General features: G+C 42.0%; 1 protein-coding gene across 1 annotated transcript in view; it reads left to right on the top strand.

The window, feature by feature from the left end:
• LOC149803331 (neuronal acetylcholine receptor subunit alpha-3-like) overlaps positions 1-22,336 on the top strand; it is a 38,397-nt gene that overhangs the window by 7,973 nt on the left and 8,088 nt on the right. The window contains exons 2-3 of the mRNA XM_089951358.1: positions 20,908-21,017; positions 21,462-21,919. Of these exons, the coding sequence (XP_089807484.1) occupies positions 20,908-21,017; positions 21,462-21,919 (568 nt within the window). The remainder of the gene's footprint in view (positions 1-20,907; positions 21,018-21,461; positions 21,920-22,336) is intronic.

Raw genomic sequence — 22,336 nt, 5'->3', positions numbered from 1 at the left:
TATAAACTAGTCTTGATTTGTATGTCATTCCCTTTCTCCCTTCCTCAAATCTAATAAAAGTGTAACTTTTTATGCTTTTTATTACACGCGTACGCACATAATTGGGAGTGGGGTTGGGGGCGTGTCTGATTGAATAATCATTAGAGTCATATCTCTTCTTTAAGAGGTATAGGTGACCTGTAAATGTGTTCCTGGCTTGAAAACGCCAACAAAAAAGCATAGATCTTCCGTCATAAACTGCCGTAGCTGCTCTTGTTATCGCCGCTGCCGAGTTGGTTCTGGTGGTTGTAGTGGTGGTTGTTGTCATCAATGGTTTGGAGATTTTCTACAAGTCACGTTTCTTTCTCTTGAGTTTGATCAGAGACTTCATACTTCGTTATCGTTTGTCTTAGTTAATCCAGAATTAAGTGTAACACCTTTAGAGTTTCTGAGGTCCCCCCCCCACCTCTTTAAATAGGTTAATTCTGTTCACAGCTCATTCCAATGTATTTCAACTCTCGCTTCCTCTTTGACTTTTCATGTTGTTGAAGAAACGTGTCTTCCTCTTCGTCTTCTTGTAAAATTTATTTTGCTGTTGTTCTTTCGTTTTAAAATAGTTTTATTCTTCTGCCAAGGACGGTATTGTAAGAGGTGCCGACAGAAATGCGTGTGATTACAAAAATAGCAGAAAGCCAAAGCCAAATTCAGTATATTCTCTGGAGCAACAGGTGACATCCATGGAGAAACAATTGTAAGAACAGAAGCAGCAGCTAGTATTGTCACTCAGGAATAGGAATCAGCTGCAGGTCCATCCCATCACAAAGTCCTTGTCTTCAACACAGCCATGTGTGGTGTACTTTGAACTATCATGAACTCTGACAATATGAATCGCAGAAAAGTATACATCGAATGAAAGTCATGCAACATGCGTCTTGATTGAGTTAACATCTGGAAAAGGCCTTTTCAATGCCAACGCTACGGTCCTTTTAAGGACCAGCCCACTGTCAAAAAACAAAAATACTACTCATTATTTTCCCAAAATAACTGTGTATATATATGTGCATTTCTCTATGTTTGTCTGTCTTTTGAAAACAAAATTCTTTCGTTTCTTGGGCTTGTTAGTGAACTTGAGTGATAAGATTTTGTGTGAATGTATAAGTACTAGTATCCCTCCCGTCACCATCTTGGGTATGTATGTATGTATGTATGTATGTATGTATGCATGCATGCATGTATGTTGTATGTATGTATGTATGTATGTATGTATGTATGTATGTATGTATGCATGCATGCATGCATGCATGCATGTATGTATGTATGTATGTATGTATGTATGTATGAATGTATGTATGCATGTATGTATGTTCTGTATATTTGATTTAATTTATGTTTGATTTAATTTAATTGTTTGTAAGTTTTATTTAACATTATTTTTAATTGCATTACATGTCAATGTAATGTAATTTTGTTTACTAAGGATTTTATTTTTCCAGAAAATTCAGTTTGCCCTGAATCTTTTCCTAAATACATAATAAGAGAAACACTGTTTCTATTTTAGACTTAGTTCCCGACCTTGATTTAGATATCACCGAGACAAATAAACAACTTTCTATTTTTATTTTATTCTCAAGTAAAATTATTGGTTTTTATCAAGGTCATAGTATGTGACTTTAGATTGTAAACAGACCTATTTCGCAATTCTGGTTTTTCCGAAATTGCGCAATAATTAGATTTATTAGCGATGTTTAGAGAGATATTTCTCAGTTTGGGCTTAAAATCACTTGATGTCAAGGTGTTTGTTTTTTTGTGACCAGTTTGGAGTTACATTTTAACTTTTATTCAAAATATTTGGTTTCTAAAAGATTAATTCTTTATCCTGGAAATATTTGAGTGTTTATACGGAATTCGTGGACAAAGACATTTCTCTAAATTTTATTCGGAAATTCAAACACAGGAATATTACTGTTTGTGAATCAACAAAGAACTGTAGACACAACAGCACAATACTAGCTACAGTACCGGTATACATCATCGCCTTCCATTTTTAAATTTTCTTAGGGACTCGAACTTGAATTCATTAGAACATTTCATTACTAGGACTTCTAAAATTTGATTCGTGGATTAGTCTTGGATTACCTTTGGATTAGATTCTTAAAACCGTAAGTTCTTCATTTTTGCATTTTTACAGTGTTTCCCAGGGAAATAAATTATCTCTTAAATTTTTCAAAACTTGTTGTTTTCACTCTTTCTTTTGTTACTGTTTATTAGAGCCTAAACATGTAACATAAGAATGAAAACCTAACTCGTTCGCATGTGTGTGTGTGTGGGGGGGGGTAGCTGTAACAAATTTTCAGCCATATCGATACGATGTCTGCAGTGTGGCAGTTTATAGTGATGTCTAGCACTGGGTTATCATGCCGCAGACATGTAGCATGATGTCCCACCCATTCACATTGTCCTGGCACCAAGCCGACCTGTCCTAAAACTAACCTCTTAAAGCTGAGCGCCTATCGAGGCAGCTGTTAGTACCGTTTTTAGTATAACTTGGCCGGGGTTCGAACTCGTGACTTTCCACATGCGAGGCGGACGCTCTAACCACTAAGCCACCGGAGCAGTCGCATGTTGTAATAAACGTTGGCATGTCAACACAGAGCATTAAATCAACAGTTATCTCAGTCAAGGTTTGGTCAAAGAAATGTTACCCCTGAATATTTCGTTACTTAATTCATGTCTTTTGTTCAACATTTAAATATATGAAATGCAGTATATTTTCGTGCGTGGTATTAGAAACGCAGTACGTTGTCTTCCTTCTTGTTTTTATTGTTGCTGTTGTTGTTGGTTTTTTGTTGTTTTTTTTTTTTGTTTTTTTTTTGGTGGGAGGGGTATTATTATAACTGTTGGCCGATTGTATAGATAACCCGGAATCATAATAACTTGCCAGAATTGCAATGACAATCATCCAATGCATGATACAAATGTTGTAACAAAAAGTTGTCACAAAATGTACACTGGAATGCTTGTAATGACCATAATGGGAGTCCAAAAGAAAAGAATGCCTCAAAACATTGATAAATATGGCACACGATTATCCCTCAACAATAACGTAAAAGATCAGTTTCGTTATTATTGGCACCATATAAGTTCACCGTTGTTATCCCCTTTGTGTTCCATTATTATTTATCATACCACATTCAAGTGACACAACGGGAGTAGTAAATGGGGTCACCCTAGCGACAATGGGAATTAGCATTACAGAGACCCCTGGGTCACTCTAGCGACAATGGAAATTTAACATGGAGAAAAATCGTGGGTCACTCTGGCGACAAGGGAAATTTAACATAGAGAAAAATCGTGGGTCACTCTGGCGACAAGGGGAATTGAACATGGAGAAAAATCGTGGGTCACTCTAGGGACAAGGGGAATTGAACATGGGGAATAGAGTCTGGGTCTGTCTAGGGACAAGGGGAATTGAATATGGGATTTTTTTTTATAATTTTTTTTAAATTTAAATTTAAATTTAAATTTACAAAAAGGGGTAGGCAATGGAAAGGCTATCTCTTTTCGAGAAATATGGCTGGCCCTGAAAAGGGCCTTTGGGTTTATGTTAATATTAACATAGATGGCATCTGTCACATCTTCTTCTTCTTCTTCTTAAACTCCTTCTAACTGCCGGTCCATACACAAGTACCCTCTTGAGACATCCTTGTCTTTCTATGTAAACTCTCCTCATCCATTGACTAGTATCTGTCCTATCAACAACAGTCCACTTGGACCTGACATACATGAGCATGTCCGTCCTAAACATCATGGAAGACACAAGGGTGGATGACTCAACTGTGGTCCACATCTTGAAGCGACGAGAATAGGTGAATCAATGCAGTGAACTGCGCTTATTTATAGGTACAGGAAGGATTGAAACGGATTGAATTCATTCACCAATCCAAACACGCGTTACAAAATTCAGTCAGCTCGCATCCAATCCGAAGAGAGCAGTCTGTGACGTCACGTGGTCTATATAGATTCGTTAGCGCTTGTGTGCAGTCAATCTATGCGACAGTGATTCAACATGACGGAAACTCAGAAAACGATCCATTGGGGTGCACCAGCAGGGGAGACTGCCCAAGGGAACCCGGACTTACTTTCAGAAGAGGTACATTGGGATTTTGTGGATTTTCTTACCTCGCAAGAATTTGTTCCGGAACCTTCGTTACCTTCTTCATTACCGCAAGTGGAGAATTTTAGACAGAGACAGAAAGAAGAATTGGAGAAATTTATGCAACGACAAAAGGAAGCGGAACAAGCTTTTCTCCTACAGCAACAGCAACAGCAACAAGAAGAGGTAAGAAAAAAACAACAGCAACAACAGCAAGAAGAAGTAGCAGCAAAGAAACAAGAGGGTGAAAATCAAACGGCTACGGTACTGTTGGACATTTTAGCGGAGTTAAGGAGTCTGAAACAAATGTATCAGACTTCTTTATTACGACCGAAGAGAATACGACCTTCCCGAGCTAAACACGCCAACCCTGTGACTAAGCCTATCGTACCACCCTTAGTGATTTCAACCCAATCATCAGAAGTAGGCCTTGGCCGTGGCAAAGGCTTAAGGCAGTTAAAGTTGATTGGTTAAACTCACCCCTACACCAAAAAAGGCCCTTTTCAGGGCCACCCACATTTCTCGAAAAGAAATACAATTTCAATTTGCCAATAACTCAAAAATAAACCCCACCCATTTTACCCTTATAGTACGTGTCTGTGTATGAGTGCGTGAGTGTAGCTTCTTATTTTAAAATCAAAACTCAAAGACACTTACCTTATATCATTCATGTATTCTTCTCTCCATTTTTTACAATCCAATCCACAATTCACAACACAACACTTTAATAAAAAGTTCATTGACTTCTTCTTTCTCCTTATTTAGTCTCTCTGTTTTTTGAATTTCTTCACCGTCTTTTCCTCTTCTTTCTCCTCATTTTCTTCCCTTCTTCTTTTCTTCTCCTGTTTCTTTGCCTCTTGTAAATAGAATTGTCTTCTTTCTTCCTCTTCTTCCTCTGAAGAATCCCTCTCTTCTTTCGAAGAATCCCTCTCTTCTTCTGAAGAATCCTTCTTTTCTTCTGACTCCTCTTGTTTCTTTTTTGGGCAATCTGGAGACCAATGTCCTTTTTCTTTACAATAATAACAGGTATCTTGACTTTTGTCTTTTTTAGCCCCTGTTTTTTTTCTTTTTTGACGGTCTGGACACTCTGAAGACCAATGCCCTTTCTTCTGACAGATATAGCAAGTATCTTGACTTTTATCTCGAAAGGAAGGAGAATAGTCCGTCGGCTGGTCTGAAGAGAATTTTCTAATGACCCCTCGCAAAGCTCTGACGAAACGTTCCATCTGGGTAGTCTCTTCCATCGTTCTCCTCGGCTTGAGAGTTAAATGAATAGTGAAAGGACAAGACACACCCTTTTTATATACGCTGGTTTGCCATGACTATAAATTAGTCTATGGTGTTTGAACTTGAGTCATTTGACGTTTTGCACTCAAGATGAAACGATCCTATTCATTCGAGAAGAAAGAAGAAGAAGAAAGTAAGAGGCAGAAACGTGATCTATCGCCTCGTACCAGGGCTGAAATCTTGGCACAAATTCATGCCAGTGATTTTGAAGAGGACATGAGTGAACCAGAATCCGAACCCTCTAAACCAAGTTCACCACCCTTAGTCAACCCTGAAAAGTGCTATTCCATTCGAGAGACGGAAAAGCGCTCCTCTAGAAAATTTAGAACCACGGCTTACACCTACACGGTGAAGTTTAAAGATTTCAAGGCCGACGTACCCTTGGAGAAAGCAGAAGGGTTTATCACCGAGATGTGGGATTCTTTGCTCACCGCACTCAAGCGACAATGTCAACCCAAAGAAGACGATCGCTTGACACTATCCATAGATCACGCCGGTTTGAAATCCCCTGTTTGGATCGAGTTTAGCAGACCCGCAGAACTAACCCCTTCCAAAATCATGGACAAGATTCAACACGTACAACAATCTAATGACCAGTTTGACATCACCGATGGTAAAGCCACACTGAAAATGGCCCACGTCTCTCTTCCTCAAGGGACAGGACGCAAAAAGATGTTATTGGTGGACGACCTTCGCAACACCAAAACAAGTCTCGTCCGAATTCACAACCCTCAAGACCAGATGTGTTTAGCCCGTGCCATCGTGGTGGGACGAACCTATGCCAACAAGAACGACACGGTAGAATGGAAAAGAACCTGGAAAACTATTCAACGATCGGACCGAGCCAAACAACGAAACGAAGCAGAACTCCTGTTACAACAAGCCGGACTGTCCAAAGACACACTCTGTGGCATTCCTGAGATGCAAAAATTGCAAGATGCCCTAGCTCCACGCTACACCTTGAAAGTGCACCCTCAAGAAATGCGTGGGTCTCTGTTGTTTCGAGGCCAAGATTTTAAGGACGGAAAATACATTCATGTCTATCATCACGATGAACATTTCGATACCATTACCAGTATCACCGGATTCCTGGGATATGTTTATTATTGTGAGAAATGTGACTATGGTTATAACAATCGAGAGCAACACAAACATTGTGGATGGAAATGCCCAGGATGTTTAGCCTCTCCACCCTGTCTGAGCGAAGAACCAGTGCCTTGTTCAACTTGTCTGCGCACGTTTGTCAGTCCTACCTGTTACCAACAACATTTGAAAACACAAGGTTCACAGAAGAAATGTGCTTGTCAACTGCTGAGAATGTGCCCTACCTGTGGACAAGGCATACGTACCAATAGTACCAAGGCACACGTATGTCGAGGAAAGAAAAAATGTCACATTTGTCACCACATCGTGGACTTGGAACACGAATGCTACGTGCAAAAATACCAACCCCCACCAGAGAAAGAGGACGGTCACAAGAAGAAAGGCAATTTCATCTTTTTCGATTTCGAATGCATGCAAGAGACTGGCATTCACATTCCTAATTTCTGCGTGGCTCATCGAGCGTGCGAGAAGTGCATTCAAGAACCTATCTTCAGTCATTGCCCTCACTGCAGCAAGATTCCTGGAGGACGTGAAAAAATCTTTCGGGGACCAAACACGTTAGCCGATTTTGCCCAATGGGTCTTAGACCCCATCGACAAGACGTGGAGCCAAGAGGACATCGAACGTTACGGAGATTGTCATCGTCATGCCACGGTGATGGCTCACAATTTCTCCGGATACGATGGACAGTTTCTTCTCAGATACTATACGGAACAAGGCACCGAACGTTCTAAAGTCACATTGAACGGAGCCAAAATCATTTTCATGCAAGTGGGACAAGTACAGTTTAAAGATTCGATGAGTTACTTGGCCATGCCTTTGAGTCGAATGCCTAAAACGTTTGGAATGACAGAAATGGCTAAAGGGTACTTTCCACACTTTTTCAATACGGAAGCCAATCAACATGCCGTTCTACCCCATTTACCTGAGGCTCACTATTACGACCCCGACAACATGCGTACCGAACAACGAGAAGCTTTCTACGCTTGGTACCAGGCTCATGCCTCTGACCCCTTCGACTTTCAGGAAGAAATGTTAAAGTATTGTCGTTCCGACGTGGACATTTTACGACGTTGCTGTGGAAAATTTCGAGAACTGTTCATGGAACACGGAGGGGTCGATCCTTTGAAAGAAGCTTGCACCATTGCCAAAGCGTGTTCCTTAGTGTACCGCCAACGATTCATGCCTGAAAAGACCGTGGCTGTCATCAGTCCTCAAACGACCCACTATGTCAAGCGTCAATACTCGGTCAAAGCCCTACGTTGGTTACATTACTTGTGCGACAAGGAAGACAAATGGATTCAGCATGCCCGCAACGGAGGAGGCGAAAAGACCATCGGAACGTATTCGGTAGATGGCTGGGACTCAGAAAACCCCAAGATCGTGTACGAGTTTAACGGTTGCTTATTTCACGGATGTCCCGTCTGTTACCCTGACCGTGACACTAAAAATCAGTTTTTGCAACGAACCATGGAAGACTTGTACCAGGACACTTGTCAGCGACGCCTAAAGTTAGAACAGCAAGGATACCAAGTGGTGGAAATGTGGGAACACGAGTACGATCACCGTTTGAAAACCGATCCCGAGTTTAAACGCCTCGTGGAAAGTTACCAGTTCATGGACCCGCTGAACCCGAGGGATAGTTTGTACGGAGGAAGGACCAATGCCACCTGTTTGCTGTACCAAGCCGACGAAGAGAAAGGAGAAGAAATCAAATACTTGGACGTGTGTTCGCTGTATCCCTACGTGTGCAAATATTGTCGCTTTCCTGTAGGGCACCCGCAATTGTTGACGGAACACATCGACCTGAAAAACATTCGACAATACGAAGGCTTGATCAAGTGTAAAGTTTTGCCTCCCACGAACCTATACCATCCCGTCTTACCTCACCATTGTCAAGGCAAACTGATGTTTCCCTTGTGCCGTACTTGTGCCGAAACGTGCAACCAGGACCAACCTTGCCATCACAGCCAGGAAGAACGTGCCTTGACGGGAACCTGGGTCAGCGTGGAATTGTTCAAAGCTCTGGACATGGGATACCAACTGTTAGAAGTGTACGAAATTTGCCACTTTCCCAAGACACAACAGTACCACAAGGGTGACCCTACTCAGAAAGGCATTTTCGCCGACTACGTGGATGCCTTTTTGAAACTGAAACAAGAAGCCAGCGGCTATCCTTCCTGGTGTCACACTCCCGAAGACCAAATACAATTCAAAGAGAAATACTACGCACAAGAAGGCATCTCTTTAGACCACATCGAAAAAAACGAAGGCAGGCGATCGTTTGCCAAAGTGATGTTAAATTGCTTGAGGGGTAAAATGGCACAACGACCGTCTTTACCCAAGACGGAATATTTGACAGAACCTTCCCGCTACTTCCAGATGATTCACGACAAAACCAAATACATGAAACACGTGGACGTCGTTCGAGAGGATTTGATCTTGGTCAATTACGAAGAAGATCTGGACTTTGTACAAGACGACCCTTTTGGAAATGTCATCATTGCGGCTTACGTGACAGCTCATGCTCGCTTAAAATTGTACGAAGCTTTAGAACTGTTAGAAGAACGCGTCCTGTACTTTGACACGGACAGTTGCATTTACATCCATCACCCGATTCAACAGCACCCTGACATCGAAGGAGACCGTTTAGGAGCCTGGACAGACGAGCATCCCGACGACAAGATTCTAAGTTTCGTCAGTGGTGGTCCCAAAAATTACGGCTACGAATACCGGGACAAACAAGGAGAAGTGCACACGACGTGCAAAGTGAAAGGACTGACTCTGAATCATCGTACCAGTCGAGTGGTCAACTTTGGGGTATTGAAAGAAGCCTTGCAATCGGGAGAGGATGGAAACTTTAAAGTGACCACCTATCAACTGAACAAGATTGTACGTTTACCCACTCACCACATCGTCAGTCGACCCTTGGAAAAAGTCTATCAAATTGTATACCAGAAGCGAGTGCGACTTCCCAATCACTTCACCTTACCGTACGGTCACGTCGGTATTGGTCTGTATATAAAAAGGAACCCTAGGCAAGATCGATAGTTCATTGTTCATTGAAGTAACTTACCATGTCGTTAACGAAGAAGAAACCAGATTGGTTAGGAGTCAAATGTTGGACATCACCGAGACCAGGGTTTTGAGGCTTGGACACAAGAGGCGACCCAGTATGCACGAGAGTTATTCAAGGAAAAAAGTTACTTTTCAACCTGTATTAGTGACGGTGCCAGAAGAACCCGTCACCCAGGACAGGACTGTCGTGGACAGGCCTGAAAGACCCTTTCGGGAGGACACTTGTGTGACCTTACCCCTACTATAGAACTGGTTATAACTTTACCCAAAACATGTTGTACAGACACTTGTGTTTATTCCACGTTCATGGTTATCATGTGCCTTTTATTCTTGTACTTAAGCCTTTGGCTTTTATGTATTTTTGTCTTTCGTATTCATGTTTGAAACATTCAATAAACGTGTTCTGAAAAAGTATATAAACTCTTGTCTTGTTTGTTTTTCGTGTCACAAGTGACATTTCTCACACCATGGCTACCTCTGCTGTCTCTGCTCCCTCTTCCTCTACTGTCAAAGTCATCGACGAACACTTAGATCGTGCCAGTTGGGAGGCTTTGTATCTTCGCCATCCCTTTAACATGCTCATTGCTGGACCTAGCGGTTCAGGCAAAACCGAATTCGTCAAACGTTTGATCGAACATAAACATCATTTGATCGATCGACCCCCTCAACGAATCGTGTGGTGTTACAAAGAGTGGCAATCGGCGTACAGCCTCTTGCGAGAAAGTCAAGGCGATTCCATCGTGTTTGTGGAAGGCATTCCTAAAGAAGACGACGGCATCGTCTCTGACTCCCGTCTAACCCATTTGGTCATTTTCGACGACATGTTAGGAGAAGACGAAGAAGAAATTAAACTGTGGTTCACGCGCAAAGGGCATCACCGTAATGCCAGTGTCGTTTACATCACCCAAAATTTGTTTCAACAAAGTAAAGCCCATCGCACCATCAGTCTCAATGCGCATTACGTGGTCTTGTTTAAAAGCCCTCGAGATAAATCGCAAGTGCAAGTCTTAGCCAAACAGTTAGGAACGCCTTGGCTGACTCAGGCGTACGACGATGCCACTCAAACGCCACACGCCTATTTACTCGTCGATTTGAAACCTACGACTCCCGAGGATTTGCGATTTCGTACCCACTTGTTTCACCACTGGTGCCAAGACGGAGGGCCTGTCCTGTACACGTCTCCGTCCTCGACTTCATTTCACTCCCCATAAAAAATCTATAAAAACCTCAGACCCTTTTTCGTCTGTCTCACTCTCAGTGCGAACATGACGTCCCTTCAGTCGCATCTTCCCGTCAAATTGATTCGTGCCTTGTATGGCATCAGTCGAGAAAAAGATCCACAAACACGAGCTCGTGTCTTAGAAGCTAGTCTCAAAGAAGTCTTACGATGGTTCACGGTGACGGCACGTCAATTACTCCAAGGAATCATTCAGATTCCTCATCAAACCAAACGCTTTTTCGATCGAAACAAAGTCGCTTTGGTCCAACTGGCCGATCCCCGCATCGACACTCAAACCAAAAAACAAATCATTTTGAAACCTGGAGGGAGCGGTACTCTAGGAGGGGTCATCATTCGCTCACTCTTAAGATGGGATCCTAATACCCCCAAAGTTATACCCAAGATAAAAGTCCAACGAATCCCCAAGAAGAAAAAGACCAGGTCCCCAAGGAGAACTTCTCCAGTGGCAGGACCCTCCTCTGACCAGACACCACCACCACCCCGGAAAAAGAAAAGAAGCCCCCAGAAAAAGAAAAGTCCACAGAAAACTAGTCTCAAGAGAGGCACTTCGGCCAGGACGCAACCTTACACTCGCAAACCACGACCTGCCACGGCGCTGACTGCGTCTCCGGCAGCTTCACGTTTGTCCACTTCTCCGTTAATGACACCCAGAACTGAAGAGTACTTGGAGACGTTGATCACACCAAGAACTTCTCCGTTGATGACCCCCAAAATAACTTCCCCAGTGGCAGGACCTTCCAATTTAGTGGCAGTGGCTGCTGCTCACAAAGTACCTTCTCCCAAAATCAAAGTTCAAGAAAGATCGGGCATGTTACAAAGTTTACTGGATTTGTCCAAGCAAGAACTGGCTCGATTTAGTCCGTTACGTACCCTTGCACGACGTGTCATGCCTGTCCTCAAACTAATACGACGTAAAGACAATCAGTGGCGACGCGTTCCAGTATAAAAAAGGCCTGTGACCAAGTCGGGTATCAGTGTTTTTTGGTGCTCCTGAAGACTCAAAGATGTCACCCTCCAGAAAACCCCAAGGAAAGAAAAGGAAAGGACTGCCACCACGTTTAGCCAAACATGGGGACATGTTATCTGTCCTGTCCAAAGCTTCTCCACCCCTACGAAAAAAACTCATTCAAACAGCCTCCAAAGAGGTCATCGATACCGTGTGCGAATGTTGTTTGAACGTTTTGAAAGGCACGATCCCTTTGTCCAAACACCAGAAACAATGCTTAGGCAAACATCGTCACGTTCTTCGCCAAATGGTTCAAAAGAAAATTCCTATTCGTCAAAAAAAGAAGATGTTAGTGCAACGTGGAGGTATTCTACCTCTCTTGTTAGGCCCCATACTGAAAGGAGTCTTGGGAACCATGTTGGGAGGACTGATGGGAGCAAGATAAAAAGGCCTCGGAAGTTCCAAGATCTCAGAATCGACCCCTGACAACCCCATGGAAGGACGAAAACTAGCTTTAGTGCCTTACAAACGATGGATGGAATACCATCGGTGGCAAGAACAACACACCCCGCATTTACCTCCCAATCCCCATTTGAGCGAGATGTCCCAGTTACAACACGAATTGCAGTCCTTGATGGATCGCCAAGATTTGTCCGAAACAGAAAAATCGCAAAAGTACGGTCAGCTCTTGCAACGACTGCAACTCTTTCACCAGAAAGCTTTAGACGAAACAGCTCTACCCACTCTGAAAGATTTTAAGACCTTGATGAAACGTCCAGCACCAGTACCAGTACCAGTACCAGTACCACCAGTACCCGTGACCAAGACAGAGAAAGAAGAAGAAGAGGAAGGGTTTCAAACTCCACCAGAAAAAGTACGCAAGTTAACAACACCACCTACCTCCAGAATTGGATGGATTAAAAAGATGATGGCCACCCCTTCTTCCTCACAAGAGAAAAAGAAAGTGAAGACAGAAGTGAAGACAGAAGTGAAACAAGAACCGATATCCCACGCTCAGACATCCTTCTCCTCTTCGACACCTATTGCTGGCCGCACACGCAAAGCATTGCAATCCAAGAAAATACCCCAAGAGAAACAGAGTAGCCTCCTCCAAGAGTGGGTGTCTTATTAACACACCAACCAACACACCAAAAATGGAAAAAGTCTTAGCCAGCATTTACTACGATCCCTCGCATCCTGCAGGTTACGCAGGAGTTCAAAAATTGTATCGTGCTGCCAAAACGCGACTGAAAAGTCTCCGTTTACCTCAAGTGCAACGATGGTTACAAGAACAAGCTACCTACACTTTACACAAACCCATTCGACGCAAGTTTGCCAGAAGTCGCACCCGAGTGGAAGGCATCGATCATCAATGGCAAGCCGATTTAGCCGATGTCTCTCATTTGGCCAGCTACAATCGTGGCTACAAATATTTGTTTTGTGTCATCGACGTCTTTTCCAAATTTGCCTGGGTCGTGCCCTTGACTTCCAAATCGAGCAGCGAGTTAGTGCGAGCCCTGCAACGGGTATTGAAACAAAGTGGTCGTCACCCTCTTCGATGGCAAACGGACAAAGGCACCGAATTTCTGAACCAAGCTTTCCAAAAAGAATTAAAGAAACGTGACATTCATTTTTTTACCACCGAGAATCCCGAAACCAAAGCCAGCATCGTGGAACGTTTTCAACGCACTTTGAAAGAACGCATGTGGAAATATTTTACGCATCACCACACTCTGAAGTACATCGACATCTTACCGCACCTGGTGCAAGCGTACAACCAATCTTACCATCGAAGCATCGGACGTGCCCCGCAAGACGTGACTCCCGACAACGAAGTGTTGGTGTTTGAGCGTCTGTTTGGTACGTCCCCGACGAGGGCTGTCCCCGAGAAAAGTGGAATGTTGGCCGTAGGAGATTGGGTGCGCATTGGCAAAACCAAACGCACTTTCGACAAAGGTTACTTACCTAACTGGACGACCGAATTGTTTCGCGTCACTGGACGAGTGCATGGCCGTCATCCTGCCGTCTATAAATTGGAAGACATGAACGGAGAAGTGCTCAAAGGAACGTTTTATTTGCCCGAGTTACAACGTGTCACCAAAAAAGAAGACGACGTGTACGACATCGAAAGCATTCTCGAACGCAGAACCCGTAAAGTGGGCAAACGATGTGTCAAAGAAGTCAAAGTACGTTGGAAAGGATATCCAGCCAGTTTCGATTCTTGGATCGACGCTTCGCAAGTTATCGACTATAAAAAGAAGTGACCATCATGCCCTTTCACACAGCAGACGCAGCTACGTGGACCACTCCTCCTTCACCTAGTTCTTGTGCAAGATTTACAAAAACAACCCTTGTGGGTGTGGTGTGGAGAACGTGTGCCTAAAACGCAAATCGTCTTTTTCTGCCAAATCTTCGTGGTGTATTGTGTCATCGGGGCAGCCATCGCCAATTTGAGTTTGCAACAAGGAGACAAACAATTGTGGACCATTTTATTGAGCAGTTGCATCGGTTACCTGCTTCCCAATCCCTCCCTGAAATTCACCTCGAACGGGAACCCCGGGAACCTTGTGTCCAGTGCCAGTGCCAGTCACCACTTCAACCACAACCAGAACCCCATTTTAGACGGAGACACGCCTCTGACGTCCAGTAATATCCCCTCGGACAGCCACAGAACTCTGGAATTATGAGTCACCAAAACCAATTTTACTTAACCTTACCCAGTGACAGTTCCATGGAGGTGTTTCCCAAGAACACGTTGTGCTGTTACACGGCCAAATTACCTCAGGCCATCCAGTTAGATCACGAAGCCCATTGGGAAGTGGCTTTAGTAGAAATGATTCACCCGACCCAAGTCCTCAATGTCCTTCCCAATCAAAATTTTTTTGATGTGGAAGTTCATGACGAGCAAATGCAACAGTGGATGGATAGCAATGTCAAATATGACAAGAAAACCCGTACACAAAAGTACACCACCTATCACTTGTTCATTCCCCCAGGCTATTATTTTAGTGGTCAACATTTGGTCAGCACCATAACCTCCAGGTTTAATGTCGTGTTTCTGAAAGCTTTGGAGCATGTCAACAAAAATGTCACCATGGAGTACCACAAAACAGCTCGTCGCTTCTTGATGAAATTTGAACGGAGTAAAATCCTGTCCATTTTATTTTGTCCTGAATTGTATGACATGTTGGGCGGAGACATGGACATGAGAAAGACCATGCTCAAGAAAAACGAATTACCCATCGTTTACGACAACGAGTCTTTTAGCAAGTTATTTCGTGCCCCGGTAGAACTGAACCAAGGACTGAATTTGATGTTCGTGTATTCCGATGTGGTGGAGTACAACGTGGTGGGACACACCTCCGTACCGTTACTGCGTGTCATTCCTTTCAAAGTGGATTCTGCCACGAACGCTGACGAGGAAGGTGGAAACACTTACCACGTCCACCGCGAATTTGTCCATCCTCACTATTTGCCTGTCAGTAAGTCGTATTTGGACACGGTCAACATTGCTATAAAAGGAGATCTGGGACAAAATATTCCATTCACCAAAGGAAAAGTCACAGTGAAACTCCATTTTCGAAAACGGTTCTCTCACGGCTCTTAAGTCATGTATCCAGTGTACCGAGGGGTTGCTCGACAGCGAGGACACGGCTTAGGAGATATGTTAAAATCGGCCTTTCGTTCGGTGGCCCCGGTGTTGAAACCGATGGTGACACGCGGATTGCACGCCTTGAAAGATGCGGCACTGACGCAAGGCAAAGAATTTCTCCAAAATGTCATCATCGACAAACAAAACCCTAAAGAAGCCTTCATGAGGGCAGGCAAAAATGTCTTGCTGCAAACGGGCAAAGACATTTTAGGCCAACGAGAAACACCTATAAATGCCCTGCACGCTAACGAGTCAGGCATTCAGCAAGGACAAGGCAGAAAGAGACGACGAAGAAAACACCCTTTCACCAGACTTCAAGCGAGAAAGGCCAAGAAAAGAAGAACCGTTCGAGACTTAGACGTTTTCGATTATTGAGAAAAGAGACAAAAAAAATGATGCACCGAGAATCTTGCGCTTGTTCCAAGACGGAACTGGATCTGTTTGCCATGCCCCCCACGATGATGACGATGCAAGAATCCCAGTGGGTGGAATTTCACCCCGTCTCCTCACTGACCGATTCCGCTCCCATCGAGTTTGAAATCAAAGGACAGCCCGAAGATTACATCGATCTGAATAGCAGTTACTTGTACCTGAAAGTCAAAATTCTAGATAAGACTGGAGGTGCTATAGACGATGAAGCAGTAGCTCCCGTCAACAATTTCATGCATTCCTTGTTCAGTGGAGTGGACTTGTACTTGAATAACAAACTGGTCAGTAGCAACATGGATACTTACCCTTATCGTGCCTACCTGGAAAATCTCTTGACGTACGGAATAGATGCCAAGAACACTCATCTCAATGCCTGTGTGGTATGGGAAGCTGACGAACCTACCAAGTTTGAAATATTGGAAACTGATGAAAAGAAAGACAACAATGATGGATTTCTAGAACGAAGAAAGAGAATCACGGGAGCCGACACAAGTTTAGAACTGATGGATCGTTTGCATTTGGACATGTGGTTGCAAGAAAAGTATTTGCTGAACGGGGTGGATGTCCGCCTGAGACTGAATCGTAGCAGTGCCGCTTTCCATTTGATGGCTGATAGTGACGGTTACAAAACCAAAATCCTAGAAGCCAGACTCTACGTACGCCGTGTGGAAGTGTTACCTAAAGTGGGAAACGACATCAGTCAGACGTTGAGTAGAACGACCGCCAAGTATCCCATACGACGCGTGGAAGTGAAAACCTTCACCATTCCCAAGGGACAGCGATCCATGATCGAAGATCATCTGTTCCAAGGACAGTTACCCAAACGTTTGATCGTTGGTATCGTCGAGAATACAGCCTTCAACGGAGCTGCCGAAAAAAATCCTTTCTACTTTCAACACTTTGGCGTGTCCAAAATCGAAGTCAGTCGCGATGGCAAGACCTTGTGTACCCGACCTTTCGAACCTGACTTTACCAAGAAGAATTACTTGAGATCGTACTTGTCCCTGTACGAAGCCACCGGACAGTTAGGAACCAATACCAGTCACGGTATTACGTACGAGGATTATGCAGGAGGCTACGCTTTGTGGGCTTTCGATTTCACTCCAGACCAAGGCAGCGACGAGGGACATTTCCACCCTATAAAATCCGGCCAGATTCGTGTGGAAATTCAGTTTAAAGACCGAGACCCTGATGAAACGGTGAACGTCATCCTGTATGCAGAATTCGATAATGCCATAGAAATCAACAGTTTGAGAGAAGTCATCCTAGATTACTAGAAACCATGGAAGACTGTTATCCCTCTTTACCTAGTGGAGAAACTTTTAGTGTTGGATTATTGTTAAAAAATGTTAGAGTTCTTGTTGTTTAGTGTTAAGTGATTTTTGAATTAAAAAATGATGTGTTTTGAAAAAAATTGTTTGATGTTATATTGTTGGATTATTGTTAAAAATGTTAGAGTTGTTGTTTAGTGTTAAGTGATTTTTGAATAAAAAATGTTGTGTTTTGAAAAAAATGCCTTTGTCTTTTGTTTAGCTATAAGAATGTTGGATTGATGCTCTTTCATTTCTTACTATCCCTCTCATGACACTCACTAAACGTTGCGACTCAAAAACCGTGTGGGGGATGTTTTCCTTCACGTCCGCGCTTTAACTTTAAGAACCGGGTTGTTTCCAGTCTAACCATCCATTGTCGACTCATCCTCCTAAGAAGATGTGCTCCAAACTAGCTAAACTCAACGAAGCCTACGTGAATTTGCATAGGGTCAGACACAGTCTGATACCGAAGCCAGAAGAAATAGAGAATGTGAGAATGTTAAAAATCACTGAAGACCTGATAGAAGAGCTCTTCAGAGAAGAAATGAACAGGGAAAAAGAAGAATGGACAGAGAAGTACAGACTTCAGAGACAGCAGCAACAACAACAACAAGAGCAGCAGCAGCAACCTGAAGCTGACAGAGGCTTTGTCGATTGTCGTATCGACACCAAAGAGTTCTTCTTCTCTTTCCGAAGAAGCAGACCTATCGCCAGAAAGTCTATCCTCAGAGGACATCGCATTCTTAGAAACTAAAAAGAATGCCATAGCAAACAAAAAAAACAGCCCTTTTCAGGGCTACCCAATACTCTAGAAAAGAAATAACAATCGATTTGCCAATGTGTGTAGGTAGAGTAGTGTGAAAATAAACACTAACTCTTTATTGATAGTGAGAGTGTATGTGTTTGTGTGTTTGTGTTTGTAAGTGGTTAAGTAAGTTGGTATGGATAGTAGATTAAAATGATGTCTTTTTTTTTTGGTGTTTGAGGTGTAAATTTGGGGTTAGATTGGATTGCTTTGCGTATGTGGATAGTCTATTGAAGTGATTTATAAAAATTTTTAAAATAGTGATGGGTAGCATAAAAAGTGAGTGAGTGTTTCTTTTAGGTCCGCGCGTTGTTGTTTTTTGGTCATGATGTAGGTAAGATCAATTTTATGTTTTTAGGGGATGTTTTCCTTCACGTCCGCGCTTTCACTATAAATTGAAACTCGTTCGGCAGTCCAGCTACCCTTGTTGTTTGATCAACACCAAAAATGAACACGAGACTGGAGAAACTGTTGGAACTTCATGTGCATCTGGAATATGCCAGGCGCATATTAAATGAACTGGCCGCGGAAGCCATTGTGGAGGAGGGAAGGATAAGAGAGGAGAAGGAAAGAAGAAACAAAGAAGAGGAGGAGAGAAGATATAAAGAAGAAGAGGAAAGAAGATACAAAGAGGAGGAGAGAAGATACAAAGAAGAGGAGGAGGAGGAACAGGAGAGAAGAAGAAGAAATTTCAGAATCCCAGAGAGCGAAAATTGGGATTCTGAAGCGACATATCCTGCCTCTGCTCTCTCCCCCAAAAAGGTAAAAAGTAACTGGGGGACAAGATGTGTATGTGGCGCCAGGCCTGGAAGGTGCCACCATTAACCAGGTGTCCATGAAGTTCCCAAAAAAACAGCCCTTTTCAGGGCTACCCAATACTCTAGAAAAGAAATAACGATCGATTTGCCAATGTGTGTAGGTAGAGTAGTGTGATTATAAACACTAACTCTTTTTAAGATAGTGTGAGGGTATGTGTTTGTGTGTTGGTGCTTGTAAGAGCTAAGGTATGTTTGTGGGAATAGTAGATTATGGGTTTCTTTATTGTTTCTTAGCGTAGGTGAAGAGTATAGTTAGGGTTCTGTAAGCGCTCACGTACGATTGTGTGGATAGTAGATTATGGATTAGTTTATTGTTCTTAGCGTATGTGGAGAGTATAGTTTGGGTTTTGTAACCGCTCACGTACGATTGTGTGGGTAGTAGATTATGGATTTGTTTATTGTTTCTTAGCGTATGTGTTTGTGTGTTTGTGTTTGTGTGTTTGTGTTAGTGTGTTTGTGTTTGTGTTTGTACCCGCTCACGTACGATTGTGTGAATAGTAGATTATGGATTTGTTTATTGTTCTTAGCGTATGTGAAGAGTATAGTTTGGGTTTTGTAAGCGCTCACGTAAGATTGTGTGGATAGTAGATTATGGATTTTGTTTATTGTTTCTTAGCGTATGTGGATAGTATAGTTTGGGTTTTTATTATATGAAATGAGAAAGTATAGTTTGGGTTTTGTTATATGAAATGAAAAAAGTAGGGGGATGTTTTCCTTCACGTTCGCGCGTTGTTTGGTCATGATCTAGGTAAGATCAATTTTACGTTTTAGGGGGATGTTTTCCTTCACGTACGCGCTTTAAGTATAAGAACCCACAGTATTCGTCGTTCAAACCATTCTGCAAAGAATAAAAAAGAAGATGGCTTCTAACCAAATGGACAAAATACAAACATTACAAGACGTTTTAGACAACTTAGGAATGATGGAGCAGATGTTAATAAGACTGGTTGAAGACCATTATTCCTATAGTCCCCATCGTGTAAAGATGGAAATTAATAACTTAAAAAAGGTAAAGGACAAGATTAGTGGTGTCATGAAAGAGATAAAGGAGGAGAAGGAGGATGAAGAGGAAAGAATAAGAATAAGCAAATGGAACGAAAAGATTGAAAAAGAAGAAGAAAATGAGAAGAGGAAGAAAGAAGAGGAGGAAGAGAAGAAGAAGAAAGAAGAGCAGGAGAAAAAGAAAGAGAAGAAGAGAAAGAGTGTTGGAGATAAAATAAGAACTTGGTGGAGAAAAAGAAGAAATTAGAAGCAGAAGAAGAAGAAAACCCAAAGGCCCTTTTCAGGGCCAGCCATATTTCTCGAAAAGAGATAGCCTTTCCATTGCCTACCCCTTTTTGTAAATTTAAATTTAAATTTAAATTTAAAAAAATTTTTAAAAAAATCCCATATTCAATTCCCCTTGTCCCTAGACAGACCCAGACTCTATTCCCCATGTTCAATTCCCCTTGTCCCTAGAGTGACCCACGATTTTTCTCCATGTTCAATTCCCCTTGTCGCCAGAGTGACCCACGATTTTTCTCTATGTTAAATTTCCCTTGTCGCCAGAGTGACCCACGATTTTTCTCCATGTTAAATTTCCATTGTCGCTAGAGTGACCCAGGGGTCTCTGTAATGCTAATTCCCATTGTCGCTAGGGTGACCCCATTTACTACTAACGGGTTTTCGTTCTATGTACTTAGAATGATATTAAAATGTTTAATAAAATGTTATTTAAATGTTATTAAAATGTTATTAAGATAAATAATGAAACCATTTTTATTTTCGGCTAACAAACACGTGCTTAAAACGGATTCAGACAATTATTGATCTATTAAATAATCTTAAAAGAATGTCTCTAAATTTCCGGTTCCCTGCAATAGATAAACATGTCAGAGTTTGTGGGCCAGTTTCTCCATTATAAAATGAGAATTTCTTGATGATACTGATGATGATGATGACTACGACGATAACGGCACGAACAGGAGAATGACGATAAAGATGACGATTGTCGTTATCAACAATAACAACAACAAATACTACTACTAATATAAAAATAATTGTTATTATTGTTGTTATCGTTGTTATTTTTATCATTAATATTATTAAATTTTATTATTTAAGGCTTGGAAGGATATTTATCTCAAGTGGAATCCAGAAGAAAATGGAAACATTACCAAGGTACGACTTCCTAAGGAAAGCGTTTGGACTCCAGACATCAAACTGTACAACTAGTGAGTATCGATTCCTGTTCACAATTTTAATTCAAATTGATTTTTAAAATTCAGATTTAGCCCTTGAATCGGTTTGCTTAAGTGGAAAGATAATTCACCTCCAACTCGCTTTTACGCAACGAGGGAATGTTTTTTCGGGTATTCTAAATTTTGCCAAGAGTTGAAATTATTTGATCGTAGCATAGCTTTTCGAAAAGAGAGCCCCAAACGACAATAGGCAATACGGTAGCGATCTCTTGGCATTTGCTATATAAGTAACGACAAAATTGTGTGTATACATATATACATTTTTATTAATTAGTCAGGAGTCACGCACACACAGAAAATACAAGTCACCTTGTTATCACAATCATGTGTTTGACTTGTGTAAGTGAAAAGCACAGCCTGCGTACAATCACTGAGATGACATTATTTATGTACGTTGTTTCTTCTAATTAAACACAGTGCAGATACCAGACTGGAAGAAAGGAGAGACGCGTTGATAGTAGTCGAACACGATGGCAGCGTTGTATGGATTCCCCAAGCCATCTTCAAAAGCTCATGTCCAATAGACATCAAAAAGTTTCCTTTTGACGTCCAGACCTGCAAAATGAAATTCGGCTCGTGGACCTACGATGGCAGCAAGTTGGATCTTCAACTCTTGTACGAGACTACATCTGGTTTCGAATTCTCAGACTATATTAAAAGCAACGAATGGGACATCCTTTCATCGTCAGCTGTCAGAACGGTGATGAGATATACATGCTGTCCTGAGCCCTATGTCGATCTGACCTTCACCTTGAAGATTAGAAGACAGGCAGCGTTTTACAATTATATTCTTATACTTCCGTGTATCCTTCTGTCTTCCGTGACTTTGGTTCTGTTTTGGCTTCCGCCCGAATCACCAGCCAAAATGCAGTTAGGTAAGAAATATTCAACATTGAACTGTTTTGAACTTTCTCAGATAAGTAGATTAGTCTAATGGCATCTGAATACTTCATCATGGAAGTTGTCTTCATTTATGCCATGGTTCAATGACGTTTGACTTTGCTTGGTTTCTTTCTCGATTTAAGATGCTGAACAAACGTGTATCAAAAGGTCACCGTTGTAAATGCTTCTGTAATTTCTTAATATAAAATAAAAGACTTTTCAACCTTAATTGGATTTCATCAAATTGGGCTGCATTCAAACTGGGCCTAATCATTGTTATTGTCGGTATTGTTGCTCTTCTTTTTCTTCTTCTTCTTCTTATCATTATTATTATTTTTATTATTATTATTATTATTATTATTATTATTATTATTATTATTATTATTGTTGTTGTTGTTGTTGTTGTTGTT

Source organism: Sinohyriopsis cumingii, chromosome 3, assembly GCF_028554795.1.
Source record: "Sinohyriopsis cumingii isolate HCF-2022 chromosome 3, ASM2855479v2, whole genome shotgun sequence".
In the NCBI taxonomy this organism is placed as follows: Eukaryota; Metazoa; Mollusca; class Bivalvia; order Unionida; family Unionidae; genus Sinohyriopsis; species Sinohyriopsis cumingii.
Note: the sequence above shows the minus strand (reverse complement) of the source record. Positions and strands in the feature narration are given on the sequence as shown.